The 20313-nt window shown below is 61.4% G+C and overlaps 3 protein-coding genes across 5 annotated transcripts in view; all 3 read left to right on the plus strand.

Annotated features, from left to right (window-relative positions):
• DIS3L2 (DIS3 like 3'-5' exoribonuclease 2) overlaps positions 1 to 10550 on the plus strand; it is a 195849-nt gene extending 185299 nt beyond the window's left edge. For all 3 annotated transcript variants that reach the window (XM_072868187.1, XM_072868189.1, XM_072868188.1), the window contains 6 exons: positions 796 to 882; positions 5528 to 5675; positions 5953 to 6083; positions 6319 to 6423; positions 7150 to 7251; positions 10011 to 10550. In XM_072868187.1, coding sequence (XP_072724288.1) covers positions 796 to 882; positions 5528 to 5675; positions 5953 to 6083; positions 6319 to 6423; positions 7150 to 7251; positions 10011 to 10109 — 672 coding nt within the window. In that variant the 3' untranslated portion in view covers positions 10110 to 10550. The remainder of the gene's footprint in view (positions 1 to 795; positions 883 to 5527; positions 5676 to 5952; positions 6084 to 6318; positions 6424 to 7149; positions 7252 to 10010) is intronic.
• Positions 10551 to 11020: 470 nt separating this feature from the next.
• On the plus strand, positions 11021 to 15497 carry LOC140654787 (intestinal-type alkaline phosphatase-like). The gene is made up of 11 exons (XM_072868497.1): positions 11021 to 11105; positions 12735 to 12851; positions 13042 to 13157; positions 13231 to 13405; positions 13520 to 13692; positions 13766 to 13900; positions 13980 to 14049; positions 14169 to 14301; positions 14410 to 14603; positions 14746 to 14862; positions 15092 to 15497. The coding sequence occupies exons 1-11, from the start codon at positions 11021 to 11023 to the stop codon at positions 15376 to 15378; spliced, it is 1602 nt and encodes a 533-aa protein (XP_072724598.1). The 3' UTR covers positions 15379 to 15497.
• A 700-nt stretch (positions 15498 to 16197) lies between these two features.
• LOC140654230 (intestinal-type alkaline phosphatase-like) lies at positions 16198 to 19665 on the plus strand. The gene is made up of 11 exons (XM_072867337.1): positions 16198 to 16267; positions 16946 to 17062; positions 17177 to 17292; positions 17516 to 17690; positions 17848 to 18020; positions 18107 to 18241; positions 18328 to 18400; positions 18486 to 18618; positions 18738 to 18931; positions 19073 to 19183; positions 19270 to 19665. Exons 1-11 carry the CDS (start codon positions 16198 to 16200, stop codon positions 19530 to 19532), a joined length of 1560 nt encoding a protein of 519 aa, XP_072723438.1. The 3' UTR covers positions 19533 to 19665.
• The last annotated feature ends 648 nt before the right edge of the window (positions 19666 to 20313 follow it).

Genomic DNA, 20313 nt, shown 5'->3' on the forward strand with positions numbered 1-20313 from the left:
GGGTCTTTCTGTCTGGGCTGCTGAAGGTCTCAGGGACGGCAGGGTGGGGAGCAGGAACTGGGAAGGACTGGATAGCGGTACTGGGAAAGGTCAGACACAGCCAGTGCGGGAGGTATCCAACCGATCCTCCAGTGAGCATGTCCTGGGGCTGAACTCCAGCTGAACAGCACAGCACAGGTTCCAGGATTTTCTTTACTCACTGCAACTGGACTGTGGATAATCCTCTGTTAATCCCATCCCCACTGGCCTCCCGCACACCCCTCCGTCAGCTGGGACTGCTTTCCCCCCTTGCTGGCTGCACTGAGGCTATGTCAGCAGACACGGGGCTGCGCACTCAGCTCCTCTTCCGCACTTTGAACCCTCCAGCCCTTCCTCGCCACTAACCCCAGGCAGTGACCTCCTGTATCCACGTCTCCCCAGAGTCCCATTGGTCCATGCACTGAAGCTCTCAGTAGCTGGATGGGAGCCAGGCACGAGTCAGGAGACGGGCTGCGGTTGCTCTTGCGTGCTGCAGGTCTGGGGATGGAGCCAGTGGTCCCCGTGGCCCAGGTGCTTCCTGCTGTTGACCCTGGGAGGTGGATCAACACGCAGAAGGACTGTGTGTGCAGTCTTGTTGGGGCTGCTGGGACCAGAGCAAAACCCAATTTCACGTGCATTTTTTGGTTTACAAGAGATTTGCAGGGAAAGGAGGAATTTGGCTCTGATGAGCTGCTGTTTGCCCCAATAAGGGCTGCCTGGGTCCCCCTACCACCACAGCTTGCCAACACTGAATGCTCTTTCTCTTTTCTCCTCCAGAAAAGCTTAAATGAAACATTTGGTGCTGACAAATACTCTGAAGCCAGGAAAGAAGTGCTGACGAACATGTTCTCCAGGCCCATGCAGGTGAGAACAGCACTGTGCTGTCAGACACATCTGGCTGTAACTGTCTGCTGTGGCTCCATCTTCAACCCTCGCCCCTTCTGCATTACCGTAGCTGGTTGTTACACACAGGGAGAGTGAATGGACACTGAACATGGTGCTGTGGGGCTGCCGGCAGCTTCCCGCAGTGCCTCCAGCCCCATGCAGCTGGCAGTGGGGGTATCCCCTGGGCAACAGAGCTTCACTGGATGGCATGGTCAGGCTGAGCCTTTCATTGCCCCCCCATAGTGTCCCTGTTATTACTGGTTGGGATGATGAACCCTTGACGTTGCATGCAGGATGTTAACAGACTCACAAGGACCCAGCCTGCTCTGTGAAGAGCTGGTGGCGGGCTCCATGGTTCATGTTTGTGCCATTTCTTCACATCATGGTATCCCAACTGGTCCAAAGAAGGAATCAAGGGTAAGGATGATGTAGGGCTGCGGGACTGGCCTTAAAGCACAATACGATACCCGGACACATGCTCTTAGAAGCAGGAAAGCTCTGGAAACCCTTTGGTCTCCCTCGAGACCAAAGATGCCTTCTGTGAAGGTCTCCACGATGGAGACTTGTGCTGCTCACACTGATTGTCGTGTTTGGAGCGTCTGCGGCTCAGGACACTTACTTGGCTGCTTATCACCATCAGAAAAAGTTTCTATGAAGCATCTGCCTTTCTACGTTTGCAGCTGGGCATAGCACAGCCTCTTCTGAGGGTAGTCCTACCCCACAGGGAGAAGGGGCACATTCCTGAAATGGTCTCTCTGCTGTGGCCTGCTTATCGCTGCAGGAATGAATCATCTTCCCAACACCACTTATTTGACTGCCACTCTTCTAATTCGTTTATTTGCTCCAGTTGCTCATTAGCAGTTGCCTGAAGTCCTGCTGTACTTTAGTGACTTAATGCTTGCTTGCAAGTGGGATTGGGGACTGAAGTTCTTCAGTAAATCACCCCCTCGTGTATGTGTCCAGCTCAGGAGTGCTGCTTTGTAAAGTGCAGGGAGTGTCCTCTGGAGCTGGCTGCGTTGTCCCAGATCCCCTGTCCTGCTTTGACTTGTCCTGGTCCCTTCTGTCACATCTTCCTTTTCTGGTGGAAGGTGCTAACAGGTGAATGCCCTGGTGACATGCATTCCCTGGTGACAGGGGTCCCTCTCTGGTCCTGCTGACTGTGGTGCAAGCCTGGGCTTTGCCAGCAGCAGTGCTTGGAGCAAGCCTGGCTGTGGGCCAGGAGAGATGAGCAAGGAGAAGGCAATTTGGTTCTGCCCTGGCACCAAGGAGGAGATGAGCTTTTTGGGACCCACTGACTTGCTGAAATTTTGCCTCTGTGGTCTCCTGAGGCTGTGGTCTGAGAAGTGGTGGGTGTAGTTTGAGGTACCTCCCAGTGGCTCTTGTTAAGATTTAGCCCTGTGAATACACGTTAGATCCATACGCAAAAGAGGTATCAAGGTTTTGGGGATGAAGTCTTCTGCAGAGTAGATACCAGACAGGGAGTTTGGGGAAGAAGAAAGAGGAACTTTTGAAGGAGATATTCCACAAGACATGATTTTGGCAGGAACTAGACTCATTTCGTCAGAAGACCAAGGTGCCCGTGTGTTCAGGTGTGCTGTGCAGTCCACTCGGGCCTGGCAAACCTGCTGTCTGGCACACTCCCATAATAGGCAAAACCCAGTTTACAGCTGAGCCCATTGGCCCTGCAGGGCAGCCCGTGTCTGGATGGCAAGCAGCGTTCCCATCTGCTGGCATTCCCATCTGCCAGTGTTCCCCATCAGAATGGTATTGCCGCGCGTGATGGGGTGCTCTCATTATTGGAAGTGATGCATGAGCCAGAAGAAGCAGGAATCTGTCTTGATCCTGGGGTGAGCTTATGCAGTTGGCCATTTGCTGAACTGTTGTTTAGCTTGTAAATGGATTTTCAGACTTGCCCAAAGCCATTGGCCAGGTGAGCAGACGCTCCCCTCTTGTCTTTAGGGCTGCTTTCCAGTATGACCCAGGATGTGCTCGTGATGGTGGATCCATATGACCTCCAGTCCATAAGGAAGGACCACGGCACTGCAGGGGCGAGAGACATCATTGTTGCTCTCTGTGGTCTCTGGTCCCTGACCACACTTGCTGTGGGGTGGACTCACAGCTCCCCAAAATCCTGAGCAGTTCAGATTCCCACCGTTGTTCCTGCTGCTAAATGCAGAGGATGGGTAGCACAAAGCCGTGTCAGTGCCCCTTGGAAAGGGCAGACAGCTACTAAGCAGAAGGAGCTTTCCCTGGGAGGAGGATTTTTTGCTGTCTGCCACCAGTATTAGAGCAGATGGAAGATTCAGCCCCATCCTGCCTGTGTCCCCGGATGTCGCGGTCCCTCATGGGGGAGAGGACAGATCTGAGCGTTGGCAGCTGTGGAGCACAGCCACGCAGGGGCCTGTGCTGGTGTCAAGGGCTGGGCCATCGCTCTGACAGATGGCGTGGCGAGACCGTCTGGTCAGAGCACTGAGGAGTCACCCGTATCTCTGCACACATCTCAGCTGCCAGTGATAAAGCTGGTGTTTCAGGGACAAGGCTGCAGTTAAATTGGCCAAAACAAGCTACCCACAGGTTTAACCCATGGTCACACCAAGCCTGTGTCTTCCATCTTCACCCAGCTGCATGCTGGTGGTCAAAACATCAGCCTCTTGGAGGAGGAGGGAGATGGGAAGCAACTGGTAATGCGTGTGTCTGCGGGAGTGCCTGGATTGCCATGCCAGGAGCCTTGTAACAGATGAAGGAGCAGCGACATACCATTTTTCAGGGGCTCAGTCACTCGGGGATTCAATCTGTCCATGAGAGCAAAGCCGCCCCTGGTTGGCTCGGGCTGATTTATTTCCAGGCTCCTCACAGTTCTCCGGGGATTGCGGCAAACGCTGGGGATTTGAGACCACTTGTGAGTCAAATCTGTTAATGAGAAAACATCTGCTTTATGCCAGGCTGATGTCACTGGGTATCTCTGTCGTGGTGGCAAGGACGGGTATCAGATACATATCAGACTGGGCTCCCTGCAGCGTGTAACCTTACCACAGCCCAGGGGAGTATTTTTGCTATGATACTCAGCCTCAGTGAGGGTCGTGTGCTGCCAAAAGGGTGTCAAAAATGGTACTGAACCCAGCAGCAGCTGGGTTTGGCCAGCACATCCATCAGGAAGAAGTGCCCCAGACAACAGCAAGCAGCACAGGACCTTCAGCATCTTTTCTAACTTGAAACAAGGCAGGGGTTGCCCTGCACTGCTGGGCCTAGGGAAGGGATGAGCCCTTCCCAGTGGCTTTCTCGTAGGGGGAATTTTGACCTGTGCTCTGCTCCCTACCTACCTGGCATTGCCGGGACCTTCCTCCCTTCTGCCCAGGAGCCAGGCATAAGTGCCTATAAACTCCCTGTAATTTCATGCTGTCTGTCTGCACAAGGGCACTCATCTGTTCCTGCAGCAGCCTCCAGTGCTCGCCGTGTCTCCCTGCCCGACTGTGCAGAGCCGTGTTTGGGGGGAGCCGAGCTAATTGAGTGGAGACCATACTTTGTGGAGTCCATCAGAAACAATTTAATTCTGGGTTGTGGAAATTGGCAGCCGCCACAGCTCCTATCCCAGCTCTTGGGTCTCATAATAAGGCCGGGACCAATGCTGCTTTTTTTAACCTGCTCTATTTACTTGCCCGGATCAGTGTGTTGCTGCTCAGCAGGAGCTGGCTGTGCCGCTGGGCTGGAGAGTGGAGGATACAGCTGCCCAAACCATGGATCCCAGGACGGCCCCGTAATCAGAGCTGGCTACTCCTGTTTTTTTTAAATCACTTGGTCTTATTTTTAAACGGGTTCATTCAATCGCCACTGCGCTGTGACCCTGCCGCAACCCCCCTGACCCGCACAGCCTCCCCTCCCCGCTTGGGCTCAGCCCCCGTTGTTTTCCCAGCCCCGGGGGCTGGTGTTTCACAGATGTAAAAATAAAAGCTGTAACATGTGGGATAACAGGGGCGGCACAGCCAGGAGAGGTTCCCGCTGAAGACGCTGCTGGGCAGCACGGTGCCGCTGCCCCAGTGTTGGTTTATGTGGGCAGTTCAGCCACTCGGCTTCCCAGCTGTCGTAGTGGGATGGAGCAGCGGGGATCACAGCGGGGCTGTCTCCTCCTCCTCAGTGAACAGAGGAGCCACTCATCCCAGCCCCCAGTGCTCTCCAGCCAGGCGCAATGGGTGTGCGGAGCCTGCAGCCGGACCCAGAACCAAAGAGCCTGGCATGGGAGCTGCTCTGCAAGACCCCTTGTTGGGAAAGCATCTGCAGGGGGCATGGGACAGGCTGGGCTCTCCTCTGAAAGACAGGGGGATGGTGAATGAGCCCCAGGGCCTGAGCAGAAGCAGGAGACTGCTTAAACCCATGTGTGACATGAAGGTTGATGCAATCCTTGGGGTCAGCTGGCAGCCAGCAGCTCCCTGCAGCAGCTTTGCCCGCTTTGCTCTGTGCTCAGTTCCTGCAGCACCCGCCTTGTCCCTGCACAGCCCGAACTGAGCAGCAGGTGAAGGACCATCAGCTGCTGGAGCTCTGTCTCACAGACACAGACCCCTCCAGCCTCGTGCAGGGTCCTGCCGCCATCCTTGCTCACACCCTTCCCCCCACTTCTCACCCTTTTCAGATGGCTCTCTACTTCTGCACTGGCGTCCTGGAGGACGAGACCCTCTTTCGACACTACGCCCTGAACGTGCCCCTCTACACGCACTTCACCTCGCCCATCCGCCGCTACGCGGATGTCATCGTGCACCGTCTCCTCTCCGCCTCGCTCGGTGGGTGCCACCCGGCCGCTTGTGGAGCAGCTCTGGGTGCTGTGAGGGGAGGGGATGGCTGTGCCCAGCACAGGCAGGACTCCCAGGTTCCTGCCTTGCCTGCCATGGGTGCTGGGTGCTTGGAGTCTGCATCCCACGGGGCAGCTCCCTGACATGTGGGTGCCCTCAAATAACAGGGGTGTGGAGGTGAGCTGGGCATCTGGGTCCAGGGTGCCATGGCATGGCTCTGGAGCAGGAGGGAGCATGGGCACGTCATTGTCACTTGTCCCCTTCCCAGGTGCCAGCTCCCCCATCAAGATGGAGAAGGAGGCCATCCAGAGACAGGCAGATCACTGCAACGACCGGAAGATGGCTTCCAAGAGGGTGCAGGAGCTCAGTGCTGACCTCTTCTTCGCCATCTTCGTCAGGGTAAGACCCAAGACTATCTTCCCTCAAGGCATTTCTGGATTTCCCCATGAAGGCTCAGCCTCTGCCTCAGGCACAGGGCTGTGCGGCTGCCCAGCTGGCCTTGGGGAAGGCAAACAGTGAGGGGATGCACTGAGCAACCACCACCACCAGAGCTCCAGGACCTGGAGACACTGGCTGCCCTTGGGGATGGCTGGATGGGGGATGCTGGTGTAGTGACAGCCCTGTCTCTTGGCAGGAGTGTGGTCCTCTGGAGTCAGAGGCCATGGTGATGGGTGTCCTGAATGAGGCCTTCGATGTCCTGGTGCTGAAGTTTGGAGTCCAGAAGCGCATCTATTGCAATGTAAGTACCTCAGCAGTGTGAGATAGTGCCAACGCTGCCTCACCAGAGAGGGCTGCAGCAGCCTGGCATCATCGGAGGCAGTGGCTGTCCTGGTGGCCTTCTGTGCCAGCCCTGCCGCTGGCAGAGCTGTGCCTGAGCTGGGCTAGCTGGAGGGGAGGGAGCTTTCATGGGGTTTTCCCTCCATCCCTCAGCCCTGGGCAGGCACGAGGGGTTGGGGTGGTCTGGAACAGCCCAGTTTCTGAGAACCAGCTTCTCCCTGCTACGTGCTGGGGGTGATCTAGTCTAGGTAAAAGGAAATAAAGACAGATTCAGGGGGATAGAGATCAACACGGAGCTGACACTGGAGTGAGGAAAGGGAGTGAGGCTGGTTTTCATTTCATTTAATCAGACGGTATATCTGGGGCTGTGACAGCACCACTGTAGGCCAGCACCTGCGGTTAGTGACAGCATCTTCTCTTAATAACCTGGTTATATGGCTGGCAATGACATCTTTAAACAGGACATATAGCATGATATATGGGCTGTTTGTGTATCACAGCAGCCCCTGATTTACGTGCTAGGCTCAGGCTCATGGGCTGCTGCATCCCGGTTGTTAAAGAGCTGCAGAGGCAGCGTGCCGGGCAAAAGCCATGTCATCCCCATCTGCAGGCAAAGTGGAGGGGGAGAGCTGAGTGGGGGGATGTTGTCAGGGCCACAGGCTGTTCCCAACACTCTCTCTGCCTGCAGGCACTGCCCTTGCTGGGCTTCCACTTCCAGAAGGTGGGGAGGAAGCCAGAGCTGACGCTCATGTGGGAGCCGGAGAAGCCGGAGCAGGAATCTTTGCCCCAGGTAAGACCCCCCAGTGCGGGACAGGCTCACAACACCATGGGGCTGGCGTGGAGGCTGTGTGCAACGTATGGATCCCATGATCTCTGCAGGGACAGCTCCAGGAGGCAGGACTGCCTTTCAGGCTGTCAGGTCTTGCTGTCCCTTTGTGTCCCCTCCCCAGTGAGCCCGACCCCAGCCTCAACCTCCTCTGCCATCCAGCCCCACTCCATCCCATCACTGCCCCGGCATCTGACCCCTCCACAGCCTTCAGACTGTGCCCTGCCTGCTGTGTGCCCTGCCTCCCAATTCAGTTTCCTCCAGGAATTGAATTATCATGCTGTTTACTTCCTTCTTCCAGACCACCAATTAAGATGTTAAGTAAGATCAAGCCTAAGGCAGCGCCTGTCTAGACCCTTCCCCCATCCTGGCATTCCTTTCCCCCTCGGTGGCATGGACCTTCCTTTGGGTTTCCATCCCTGTGACAGGGATGGCAATTAGGAGGAATTTTTTAAGTCAGACTTCCTGAGTTGCAGTGTCAAATCGTTTAACAGCATCTAGAAATCTCTCTTGTGTCCCTGTCATCTATTAACTTGGTAACTCAATCAAAGGGAGCAATCGCATTTGTCTGGCTTGATTAAGTGGTGCTTCTTTGCCAACTTTTGTCCGGCGTCACTATAAAATCACAGCTGTGTTGACTGGTGTGATCCCTGCCTGCTGCCTGGGCAGGGATGGGAGGGCTGAATCCCAGCTTCTCCCTGCACCGCTGCGGGGGCTCTGTGCTTGGACCCCATTTCCAAGCAAGCCCAGCACAACCCATCCTTGTCCACCTAGGGCTGGATGCAAAGGACTCCCGATACAGGGCTGGGCTAACCCTCCCAGCTGGTATGATGCGTGTCCTGGGGAGTCCTTTCCTTCCCAGGGGAGATGTTGTGGTCAGAGCCAGCTGAGCTCCCCAGCTGCTGCAGGCGTTTCTGCAGGCCTCCTTCCCTTTGAAGCTGAGCTTTCCTTTCTCAGCTTGGCTCAGAGAAGCCCCCTGGATGCGGCCCAAAGTGGCCTCAGTTCCTCCTTTCCTACAGGAGCGGGTATCACTTACGCCCTAGCAGGGACCCGCATGAAAAATGACGCCCCAGCATGAGCAGGGCCCGTTTTGGTTAAGCAAACACTCGGCGGTAGACAAAACTCCTCCACGAACCCTCCACGCCTCCTAAGTAAACACCAGAGCCCTCCCCTGGGAGCAGGATCTGAGCTGTCCTCCAAGCCGACAGATCCCCAAGTTGATAAATCTCCATGGACCATCCCTGGATGAGCCGGATCCCTGGGAGCTGTGCTGAACCGTGGGGGATGTCACCCAGACACCCCACGGCACCGAGCACCCCCAGCTCCCTGCCTGGCCCTGGCGCTCAGCCTCTGCTTCCCGGTTTGGCTCAGCCCAGCCAGGCAGAGGGAACATTGGGGAAGGCTGTTTGCGGGAAGCTGTGCAGGGGTCTGGACTGGCCGGCCCTGCCACGGAGGGGAGGTGTTGCCCTCGTCTCTCCCCGAGCTCCAGGCAATGGCCAGGACCTCACTCAGGGCTTGAGTATGAAGTGGATCTAAGACTCAGGGGATTTGATGTGAAATCGTGCTGTTCCCTGGCAGTTCAGCAAAGGGATGAGACAGGATTGCTAAGGGAGAGCCCTGATGATCCCCATTGGACTCCCCCAGACGTGTGGGACTGCCCCATGCGCTCCTGCCAGCCAGGGTGGGCAGGAGGTTGGTGCTAGATAGCCAGCAGCTATCTGGGCAGCCATCTGCAAAAGGATTTCCCTGCTGTTTGCTCCTCGCTGGCCACTTTGATACGTTTAAGTCTCAATGAGATTTTCCTGCTCTGAATAATTAATCTGGAGCAGCCGGCGCTGGATGAGCCAGGAGGGGTTTGACAAGGTTACACCGGTGGCTCCATGCCCACTCTTCCTGCAAGCCAGCCCTGCTGCAGCGCAGGGCAAGCGAAGTCCCTAAATGCCTGGCCACGGCCCCAGGGCAGCCCCTTCCTGGTGTCCCAGCCAGCCCATTAACCATGCCTTGTGGATAGACCTGGTCGATGCTTTGCGCTTCTAATCCACACAATTGCACGAAGAGATGGAGTCAGAGGACCAGGGAGGTGGCGGCACGTTCCTGCACAGGAGGGATTGATTTCCTGGGGTCTTTATTCCCTTGTGTGTCTCTCATCCATCATGCTTCCTTCCTGGGTCTCTTCTCACTGTGCAGGCACGGGGGGGTCATTCCCTCCTTGCAGGATGCTGAGAAAACACTCAGCATCATGTGGAAAACCCTTCTGGCCGCAGCTCGCTGCTGGCGCTTGGCCAAGTTGCTTCTTTAAGGGATGATGTGCGTTCTCTGGCTGGAGAAGGGAGGCACGGGCGGGCTTTAGGGGAGGTTGAGACCCAAAGCCAAGGGCACAATCACCCACGCTCCTTCCCGGACTGTGCAGAGAACAAGACTGGGGCCTGATCAGGCTGGAATAAGTGAGGATGTTTTGGGAGGCTCATTTGGGTCATTTTGGGTTCCCTGGCTGGCTTTGCAGCCCAGTGGTGTTGCCCTTGAAGATGCTGCATCCGGCCCCAGCCCCAGGAGCACCCTGGACCCCAGCAGAGCTATCTGAAGCCATCCTGCCCCATTCCCCAGCTCCCAATGGGTGCTGCAGTGAAGGCAGCAAAAGCCAGCACAGCACTAAGCAAATCCTGGTCTGATGCCAAGCCACCTGAAAAACCCTCTTCTCTCTGACTTTCTCTCCCTCGCTGAAGGTGATCACCGTTTTCACACTGGTGGAGGTCGTGCTGACGTCGGACGGCATCCCGCTCAAGTACAGTGCCCTGCTGAAGAGACCGAGCTCGGAGAAGTGAGCGCCCTGGGCTGTGTGCGCTCCCCACTGCCAACTCTTGCTCACCTCCCAGGCCCTGCACCGGCACCCACTGGGGATGGAGGGGACCCACGAGGAGTTTGGGATTTTGAGTTTTAGAACTGAAGCCGTTTTATTTCTGGTTTGGATTTTAACTCTGGCTGGGAGCAAGGCTCAGGGCTTGAGCCTGCCCCAAGCAGAGCATTTCTACTCTTGGATATTTTTAGCTTTATGCTTTTTTTTTTTTTAAGGCAGTGATATCTGTCCCCAACCACATTGGGTGCCTGTGGTGAGGGCTGAGCAGGGACGTGTGATGCTGGGAGCAGAGAGGGGCTGGCTCCACCGTCCCGGGTGGGATGCGGTGGGATGTAGTGGGATGTGGCCATGGGGCCATGCAGGAGGGTTTCTTGCAGGGTTATGTGTCATGTAATAAAAGCCAGGTTAGCAGCCGCGTGGATGGCTCACGCAGGTTTTTTGTCTTCTCCACATTTCCCCGGCTGGGAATCCCAGCAGGAACTCATCTCCTGGGCAGCCCTCTGCCTTCCCCTGCCTGCCGCTTCCTGGGCATTGTGAAATCCAAGCAGCCTCGCCGCCTCCCCCAGCCCCGGCATGTGCTTGGCGGGAGGGCGTGGGGGATGATCGGGTGGACGTGTGCTCCTGGCTCCCACTCCAGCAGCTAATCCCTCAGTCTGAGCCTTCACCGGGTGCCACCGGGTGCCTGCTCTAGCCCCTCACTCCCCGGCCTCCAACCTCACCCCGCGCGGGGACCCTGCAGCACCAACGTCCTCACTTCTCCCTGCTGCTCGAGAGAGCATCCAGCACCTTGTGGACCAACCGGCCCTTCTGCGCCCACCACCTCTGCTTGCTCTCCAGCCCGCGTCCCCCACCCACACTGTGCAGGGTGTCCCCGGGGGCATGGGCTGCTCTGGCAGCCTCCGCTTCGTCACCCCCACAGGGACGGGCAGCCACGAGCAGCGGCTGGTGGAGGGATTGACGTCTGGTGAGGAGGAGTGGAGCCATTGTGCCAGGCAGGGAGGGGGCCCTGCTTCTCTCTGCCTCGTGGGTGGTGGCAAATGTGGCCCTGGCATGGACAATCTGCCCTTTGCAGGAGCCAGGAGCTGGCCAAGCCCAGGCTGCCCAGCTCAGGATAGGGGATCAGGCCCAGGGGTGGGTCAGGGCTGGGTACAACATGCTCCCCAGGAGCTGGCGAGCCACGAAAGCCATCAGGGTCACCTGTGGTCCCCAGGGGCTGCGCTGCTGGTGGCGTCCTTCCAGATGGCTTCGTGCAACCGTGCGTGGACGTCACCTGCGGATGCAGGAGCGGGTGGGAGCAGCCCGTTCCTCCCTGGCTGTCCTGCTCCTCGCTGGGCACTGGTGACGCGGGGCTGTTCCCTGCCCGCAGCAGGTACCTCGCTGTGCGGGTGCACTGGCACGGGCTGCCCCGGGGCCTGACGGGCAGCGTGTGACCATGTCCCCTGGGAGAGGGGACCTGAGGACACCGACACCAAAGGCAAGATGCCTTCCCCCTACCCCTCAGCCCAGCGTCCCCTTCCTCAGGTTTGTCTCAGGGGAAACAAGGCCAATCCAGCCCAGCCCAGCTCAGCCTGTCTGCAAAAACAGCACTTTGCCCTGTGCCCTCCCCGCCGCTCCCCGGGGTCCCACAGGCAGCCACCACCGTGGGAGCTGGGGGCCCTGAGGTGTCCTGGGTCCCAGGGATGGGCTGGCGGTCCTCCCTCGCCGCTGTGGGGGAGGGATGGCCCCGGGGAGGGCTGGGGGCACTGGGAGGGCCCTGGGCAGGGCTGGGAGATAGTCCTTGAGTGTTATCAGCCCATCGTCTCACCCACGGCGGGGCTCAGCCCTCCGGCGGGACAGGGAAGGGCCATAAAGGGCTGTCCCCCCGCCCTGGACACAGGCAGCATTTGGGGAGGGAGCCAGGGTGGGCAGCATGGGGCAGCCGCTCTCCCCTGGGACCTGCCTTCTCCTCTGCCTCCTCGCCCCGCTCGCCGCTGCAGCCTCAGGTGACAGGGGACATGTGGGACGGGGGGTGGGAGCCCTTAGTGGGGGGCGCTGGGGCTGGTGCCACTTCCCTGGGGGTCTCCGGGGACCCTGTCACCTCCCCTGGAACACCAGCAAAGGCAAGCTCTCCCGGCCACCTCAGGGTGGTTTGAGACCCCAACCTTTGAATGGGTTTGCCTCAGCCCCCACCAGAGCAGGCCCTGTCCCCAGCCCCCCCAGCCCCGCTGTCCCCTCGCCCCCCTGGCAGTGGCTTTGGATCAAGCAGCTTGATAGCCGCAGCTGGCTGTGGTTGCCCGGACATGGCACGCTCGCCACGGGGGGCTGATGCTCGGGCACCTCATGCCCTCTGCCGAGAGGCACAAGGAACTTCCCTGCCAAACTGTGCCTCAGTTTCCCCCTCTGCAGATGGGCTCTGTGCAATGCTGGGGTTGCCAAAGACCGGGCTGATCCCCAAAGGGCTCCTGGCCCCTCCGAGGCCCCCAGGAAGGGGGCTCAGAGCAGCTAAATTCGCCTTGGGTGGCGATGCCCGCTCTGGTCCTGGGGGGGAATGTCCCTGGGGACCCTCAGGATGCCCAGTGCCCCCACACGCCCCCGGCTCTGCTCTTGCCTCCAGATGCCGAGAAGACCCTGGACTACTGGAACGAAGGGGCCAGGAGGAGGCTGGAGTCGGCCCTGGCCTTGCAGCCAGCAGCACGGCAGGCCAAAAACATCATCCTCTTCGTGGGTGACGGTGAGTCCCCCGGGTCCCAGCCAGGGCCCACGGCTCCACGGCTCCACAGCAGCCGGGGGACGCAGCTGGCGAGAGGATGGGGCTGGTGCAGGTCCCCTCCTCCCCGGCCAGTCCCAGGCAATGCCTGGGAAGGGCAGCACCCTCCCTGCTCCCGGCCCCTTGCCACCCCGCAGCTCTGCTATGCCCGCAGGCATGGGGCTGCCCACCATGTCGGCAGCTCGGATCTACAAGGGGCAGCTGGCCGGCGGCTCGGGTGAGGAGAGTGTCTTGGCCATGGAGACCTTTCCCCACGTGGCCCTGGCCAAGGTGAGTGGGGCGGCGCCGGGGGGTGGCCATCCTGCCCCTGCCTGAAACCCCACTGGCCCCCGCTTGCTTCCAGACCTACACCATCGACCAGCAGGTGCCCGACAGCGCCGGCACGGGCACAGCCTACCTCTGCGGGGTGAAGGCCAACGCCAAGACGCTGGGGCTGAGCGGGGCGGCCGTCTATGGCAAATGCCGCACCGCCTTTGGCAACGAGGTGGACTCCATCCTGCACCGGGCCAGGCTGGCGGGTACGGGACAACAGGGACCCCCATCAGAGAGCCTGGCACGGCACGGCACGGCACAGCCATCCCCTGCCGTGCGGGGTTGGACGGTCTCCCTGTAAATCCTTGCCTACGCTGCAGGCAAGTCGGTTGGCATCGTGACGACCACACGGGTGCAGCACGCGTCCCCCGGGGCAGCCTACGCCCACTCGGCCAGCCGGAGCTGGTACGCCGACGCCAACATGCCCAAGGAGGCGTTGCGGGATGGCTGCAAGGACATCGCCTATCAGCTGGTGCACAACACGGACATCAACGTGAGCCGGGGAGCGGGCGTGGGAGGGAGGGGACACCAGGAACACTGGGAGGGTCTGCTGAGCTTCCCGGCAGGTGATCCTGGGCGGCGGGCGGATGTACATGACCCCCAGGCGGACCCCGGACCCCGAGTACCCAGAGGACCCAGCTCAGAACGGCACCAGGAAGGACGGCCTGGACTTGATTGCCGAATGGCTGAGTGCCAAGCAGGTACCGCGCTGGGGCAGAGAGGATGTGATGCCCGGCATGGGGCACGTGCTGTTGGCACTGGCTCTGTTCTTGCTGGCAGGGCGCCCGCTACGTCTGGGACAAGAAGGGTCTGGACGCGGTCAAGGATGACTCCGTGAGCCACCTGATGGGTAAGAGCATCACTGACTGCGCCACTGGCAACACCTCCTCCTCCTCCCAGCTCCGGGGGTGCTGGTGGGGGCACAAAGCAGCCCCAGTGCGGACCCCCCCCCCCGGCCCACTCCCCCAGGCCTCTTCGAGCCCAAGGACATGAAGTACGAGCTGAACCGCAATGCCTCCACGGACCCCTCCATCGTGGAGATGACAGAAAAGGCCATTCGCATCCTGCGCAGGAACCCCAACGGCTTCTTCCTCTTCGTGGAAGATGAGTAGCCCCAGGCGGGCAGTGTGGCTGGGGTGGGGTGCAGGTCATGGGAGAAGGTGGGTGTCCCAGGAGACCAGGGAGGGGGTGACAACCGCGTTCCCCGTGCAGGTGGCAGGATCGACCATGGCCACCACAGTGGCCGGGCCAAGCAGGCACTGATGGAGGCCGTCATGCTGGACCGGGCGGTGGCGCGGGTGGGCGAGCTCACCTCCCCCTCCGACACCCTGACCGTGGTGACAGCCGATCACTCCCACGTTTTCACCTTTGGGGGCAACACGCTGCGCGGCACCTCCATCTTTGGTGGGTCCCAGGGAGGGGCTGCGAGCATCCCTGTTCCCACCTACCCCTTTTGCTCCCACTGGCGGCTGAGCCAGCCAAGGTGGGTAGCAGGGGAGAGGTACCCAGCTGGGACAGGGGGTGACAGTGCCTTTCCCTGTGCCAGGGCTGGCCCCCAAGAAAGCCAAGGACAAGCGAGCCTACACCAGCATCCTCTACGGCAATGGGCCTGGCTACAGCATCCGTGATGGGGGCCGCCCGGCTGCCAGCCTCCCCGCCGTGGGTAGGAGCCTGCTGGGGGTGGGGTGGGGGGCGCAGGGTGGCTGGGGGCAGCATCCCACAGGCATGGCCACTGGGGCTGCACTGGGTTCTGGTACCACCGCGTGGCTCAGGTGTCACTTGGGCAGGAATCGCCCTGACGCTGGGGTGATGGGCGCTGCCCCCCCTCCATCCCTGAGATGGGTAGGGGAGCCTGCTGCCCCCCAGCCCTATTTCTCCTGCCCACCCTGCAGAGGACAAGGACTACAGGCAGCAAGCAGCCGTGCCCCTGGAGACAGAGACCCACAGCGGGGAGGACGTGGTGGTGCTGGCCCAGGGACCCATGGCCCACCTCTTCCACGGGGTGCAGGAGCAGCACTACATCGCCCACGCCATGGCCTACGCTGCCTGCCTCGAGCCCTACGCCGCCGAGCCCCGGTGCGGAGCAGCCCGCAGGGCCTCCCGTGGCACCCAGCACTCCCCCCAGCCCCTGCTCGCCCTCCTGACCCTCTGCATGGCCACCTGCTTGGTAGGGGGCTGAAAGACCCTGGCGAGCCCCGCTTCAACCCGGGCTGCCCGGCCCCCGCTGAGCCACTCCCAGCCGCCCATCGAGGGTCTTGGCAGCCAGGTCCCTGCTGTGGCTAGGATCAAGGGATGCAATAAAACACGGGTTGTTCGTCTCCATCTGCCGTGCAACGGTTTGCAGCGGCGGTCGCCTCCTAAGGTGCTGCCCCGTGCCTCAGTTTCCCCAGCTGGTCGTAGCTCCTAGTTCCCCCTCTGGGACCAGCACTGGAGGCACTGGGGTGAAGGAGGGTGAAATCAGGGTGAGGGGAGGCCATGTCCCCCCCAGCTTTGCCAGGCTGGGGCACAGTACACAAGGGTTGGTACCTTCCTGGCAAGGGCTGAGCAAGGAGCGGAGTTTTAGTCCAGATTAGTGGATTTATTGCTCAAGAAAGTGCTGGGCACAGAGCAGCAGAGAGCAGGGCTGCTCCCAGTACCCCTGTTGGCCCAGGTCCAATGCTCAGCGCTGCCTGTGGCACCCCAGGCCAGGGCATCCCCCCGCCTGGCACCTCAGCCAGGGCAGGCAAGGATGCCTGCCAGGCACTGCCCGTCGCCTCACCCCCTGCATCTGCACCCCCGGTCTGTCCATCCCCCAGCAGCAATAAGGTGGTGTGCCAAGGAGGTGCCTGCAGCCCAGCCCCATGGCCTTTGCGCTGACTGCCCGGCAGGACGCCAGGCTGTCGGAGTCTTGCCGAACCCCTCCACGCACCCCACAAGGGCTGATCCTGGTCCAAAGTCCCTCCCCAGATCTGCTAGAGTTGCAGACGGTGCCAGCGACATTGGGCTACCGGATCTCACCATGCAGCTCCTGGCACCCCTCGCACTCTGCCTGGGCCTCTGGGCAGGGCTCAGCGCTGCTGTCATCCCAGGTGGGGACAAGGATGGGGACGGGTGCCGGGCTGGCTGCAGCGGGTGCCCAGGGAAGTGGGGCACCCGGCAGGGCACCAGCCTGGCTGGCCACGGGGAGGGTCTGGGGAGGGGAGCAGGGGCTGCCTGGCTCTGCAAGGGTTAATGGGCATTACTCCTGCTTTTCCGGGGACCTTGAGCCAGTTTCCCCCTGTGGGGTCAGGTTCCTGCTTGCTTCTGGGCTGGGGGGCTGGGGGAGGTGCCTGTAACCTCCCCCCTCCATGGATGTGGCCCCATCCGACCTGCCAGATAGTTCCCCCCATCGTGTCCCTTTTTGCTGCCCCCTCCTTCTCGCCAGGCCGGGCAGCGGATGCAAGCCCTTGTGACCTTTCCCCGTCCCAAACAGCACCCTGACCCGCTTGGCCCGTGTCAGAGAAGGTCCCACCATGGGGATGCCCAGGGAGCGGGTACCCCAGAGATGCGGGTACCCCAGGGATGCGGGTACCCCAGGGAGCGGGTACCCCAGGGATGGGAGCGGGTACCCCAGGGATGCGGGTACCCCAGGGAGCGGGTACCCCAGGGATGGGAGCGGGTACCCCAGGGATGCGGGTACCCCAGGGATGCGGGTACCCCAGGGATGCAGGTACCCCAGGGATGCGGGTGCTGGCGAGCTGGAACTGATGGGTGCTGCCCTGTCCCAGTGGAGGAGGAGAAGCCATCCTTCTGGAACAAGCAGGCGGCCACAGCCATTGAGGCCTCCCTCAAGATTCAGCCCAGAATAAGCAAAGCCAAAAACCTCATCCTCTTCCTCGGGGACGGTGAGTCCCGCTGACACCCCCGCAGGCAGGCTGGCCTGGCCAGTGCCCCGCAGAGCGGGACGCGGGGAGGGTACCCAGTCCGGAGGGTGACCAAGACCCTCTCTCCTCACCCAGGATTCGGGATCCCCACCATCACGGCCACCCGCATCCTAAAGGGGCAGGAGCAGGGGAAGCTGGGCCCCGAGACCCCCCTCGCCCTGGATGCTTTCCCTTACGTGGCTCTCTCCAAGGTAAATCCCCGCCACCCCAGGCACGGGGCCAGGGTGATGCCCATGGGGCTGCTGGCACAGAAGCACCCTGGGGATGCGCATACGGGTTGCACAGGGTCCCTGCCTGTCCCACGCTTGTCCTCAGGCCTGCAAGTGAGCGTGGCAAGGGGTGCTGGGGGGAGCAACCCGCCGGGTGCCTCTGCCAGCCGCCCCCTGCCCTGAGCCTGGCGCCTGTCCTCGGCAGACATACAACGTGGACCGGCAGGTCCCCGACAGCGCGGGGACAGCCACAGCCTACCTCTGCGGCGTGAAGGGCAACTTCCAGACGGTGGGGCTGAGCGCGGCTGCCCGCCTCTCGCAGTGCAACACCACGGCGGGCAACGAGGTGGTCTCGGTGCTGGAGCGAGCCCGCAAAGCTGGTAATGGGGGGCAGCGGGGCTGGGGGTGACCCTGCGGGGACAAGGGGCATCAAGGCGAGGGCTGCCCCCTCCACGAGCATCCCAGGGCTTGGTGGTGGGGGACCCCATGCCCCCGCCGGTCGCCTTTCATGGGGCCTGACGGGTGGGGAGGTGGCAGGGAAGGCAGTGGGCATCGTGACGACGACGCGGGTGCAGCACGCATCGCCCTCGGGGACCTATGCCCACGTGGTGAACCGCAACTGGTACGCGGACTGCAGCATGCCCATGGAAGCCCGCCTCCAGGGCTGCAAGGACATTGCCTGGCAGCTGGTCCACAACGTCGACATCAATGTGAGCACCCATGCATGATGGGGGGGAGAAAGGGCAGACCCCTCCCGGGCACCCCCACTAATGTGCCCCCGTCTCGTCCCCTCCAGGTGATCTTGGGGGGTGGTCGGAAATACATGACCCCCGCGGGGACGCCGGACCCCGAATATCCCACCTACCAGACAGAGAATGGGACACGCACGGACGGGAATAACCTCATCAACATGTGGCTGGAGGCACGGCCGGTGGGTGATGTGGCGGGGACGGTCCTCTTGCCCACTGCCCCTGGGCACAGGGCCACCCACTAACCCCCCATGGGATTTGCCCGCAGGGTGCCCGCTACGTCTGGAACAAGACGGAGATGCTGGCTGCCGCCGCTGACCCCAGCGTGAATTATTTGATGGGTAACAAATGTCCCATGTGGTGGGACCTGGCAGCCACTGAGACGCGTACAGGCGCTGAGGCTGTCCCCAACGCATCCCCTCCCAGGTCTCTTTGAACCCGGGGACATGAAGTACAACCTGGTGCGTAACACCACCATGGACCCCTCGCTCACCGAGATGACGGAGGCGGCCATCACCATCCTGAGCAGGAACCCCAACGGCTTCTACCTCTTTGTGGAAGATAAGTCAGGGCCAGTGCCCCTGGGGCAGGCGGGAGGGGGGGTCCCACACCCTGGGGTGGGGGTCAGAGTTGGGGGTGCTGCTGTCAGTCCCCAGCCCACCATGGGCACCTGTCTGCAGGCGGCAGAATCGACCACGGCCACCACGATGGTGCAGCCCATAAGGCACTGACAGAGGCGGTGGAGTTCGACCGGGCCATTGAGCGGGCGGGTGCCCTGACAGACGAGGCGCAGACCCTCACCGTTGTCACCGCCGACCACTCGCACGTCTTCTCCTTCGGTGGCTACACCCTGCGCGGCTCCTCCATCTTCGGTAGGGCTCTGCCCAGCTGCTGAGAGTGGGGCACGGCCCCATGCTGGGCGCTGCCGGCTCTGGGGCACCCTGGCTGCGGCCGGAGGTGTGATACAGGGGTTTCTTGGCTGATTCCCCCCCCTTCCATCGCCCCATCCCCAGGTCTGGCCCCCAGCGAAGCCACTGATCACAAGAACTACACATCCATCCTCTACGGGAATGGGCCGGGTTACCCGGGTGCCAGCCGGACCAACGTGGACGAGGACACAGCCAGTGAGGGCACAGGAACCATGACCAGGTGGTGGGATGGGGCTGGGGGCCACTGCTGGCCCTCTCACCCCCTTCTCCCCCCTCCCCAGAGCAGTACGACTATTTGCAGCAGGCGGCCGTGCCCCTCATCTCGGAGACCCACGGCGGCGAGGACGTGGCCATCCTGGCCAAGGGCCCCATGGCCCACCTCTTCCACGGGGTGCAGGAGCAGACCTACGTGGCCCACGCCATGGCCTACGCCGCCTGCCTCGAGCCCTACACCACCTGCCGCCAGCGGGACTCTGCCCCCGGCACCCATGCCACCCCCCTGGCCCTGCTCCTGCCCACCCTCCTCCTGCCCCTCTTCCACTGACCCCACAGCCCCGGGGCACCCCACGGGTGCTGCTGGAGCCGCGTCCCCCCCCTTCCCATGGCTGCAGCACCCATAGGTGGCCGGCACCTCTTTGGAGCATCCCTGGTGTGGGTGCAGCAGCTGTGGGGCAGCAGATCCCGGGCACGGGGGGGCCCTCCACCACCCACGCGGGGTACTCAGTGGTTAATAAATGTGGGGTGTGACGATGGGGGTGCTGCCCGCTGCTGTCCGTCCCCCGTCCACGGCCCCTCTTTTTACCCGCCCAGCATATCCAGCGCTTTATTGACCAGAAACAGCAGCGAAAAATACAGCAGGCATCCGTGTCCCTGCCCTCCCGGGGAGGCTGGCATCACCCGGCCCCAAGCCCTGCCAGCTGTGCCCACCCGCTGGCAGGGCTGGTGTGGGGACAGGATGGGGCTGGCACAGGGGGTGCCAGGGAGGGCACCAGGCAGGGGGGCTTTTGGCGTGGGGCAGCCCCCTGGCGTCTCTGGTTCACTCTCCCTGGCCCGACCAGTGCTGGGCTGGATGTGGTAGGGCTGGGTGAAGGGTTTGGGGTGGGTGGACAGAAGAGGGAGTACACGGGTGCCTCGGGGGGTGCCCTGCATTGCCTCATTCCTCCATGGGGACTCAGGGCCCCCCCCCCAGTTCGCAGGGCAGGGGTTAGGAAGGGGATGGGCAGGAGGCAGCTGCCTCTGGGCAGGAGCTCATGCCCACCCCAAGTGTCTCCCTGCTGCCTCCACCCCTCCGGCGGGTGCCTGTCTTTGGGGGAGCAACCCCCCGC

The sequence above is a fragment of the Ciconia boyciana genome, chromosome 7 (genome assembly GCF_034638445.1).
Source record: "Ciconia boyciana chromosome 7, ASM3463844v1, whole genome shotgun sequence".
NCBI classification, from domain to species: Eukaryota; Metazoa; Chordata; class Aves; order Ciconiiformes; family Ciconiidae; genus Ciconia; species Ciconia boyciana.

Excerpts from the sequence above, each read along its gene's own strand:
- LOC140654787 (XM_072868497.1), top strand. The coding sequence starts at position 11,021 with ATGGGCTGCTCTGGCAGCCTCCGCTTCGTCACCCCCACAGGGACGGGC. Across the intron at positions 13,901-13,979 it reads AATGGCTGAGTGCCAAGCAG|GGCGCCCGCTACGTCTGGGA; the intron begins GTACCGCGCTGG and ends TCTTGCTGGCAG. Across the intron at positions 14,604-14,745 it reads GCGCGGCACCTCCATCTTTG|GGCTGGCCCCCAAGAAAGCC; the intron begins GTGGGTCCCAGG and ends TCCCTGTGCCAG.
- LOC140654230 (XM_072867337.1), top strand. The coding sequence starts at position 16,198 with ATGCAGCTCCTGGCACCCCTCGCACTCTGCCTGGGCCTCTGGGCAGGG. Across the intron at positions 17,293-17,515 it reads CTTACGTGGCTCTCTCCAAG|ACATACAACGTGGACCGGCA; the intron begins GTAAATCCCCGC and ends TGTCCTCGGCAG. Across the intron at positions 18,932-19,072 it reads GCGCGGCTCCTCCATCTTCG|GTCTGGCCCCCAGCGAAGCC; the intron begins GTAGGGCTCTGC and ends CCCCATCCCCAG.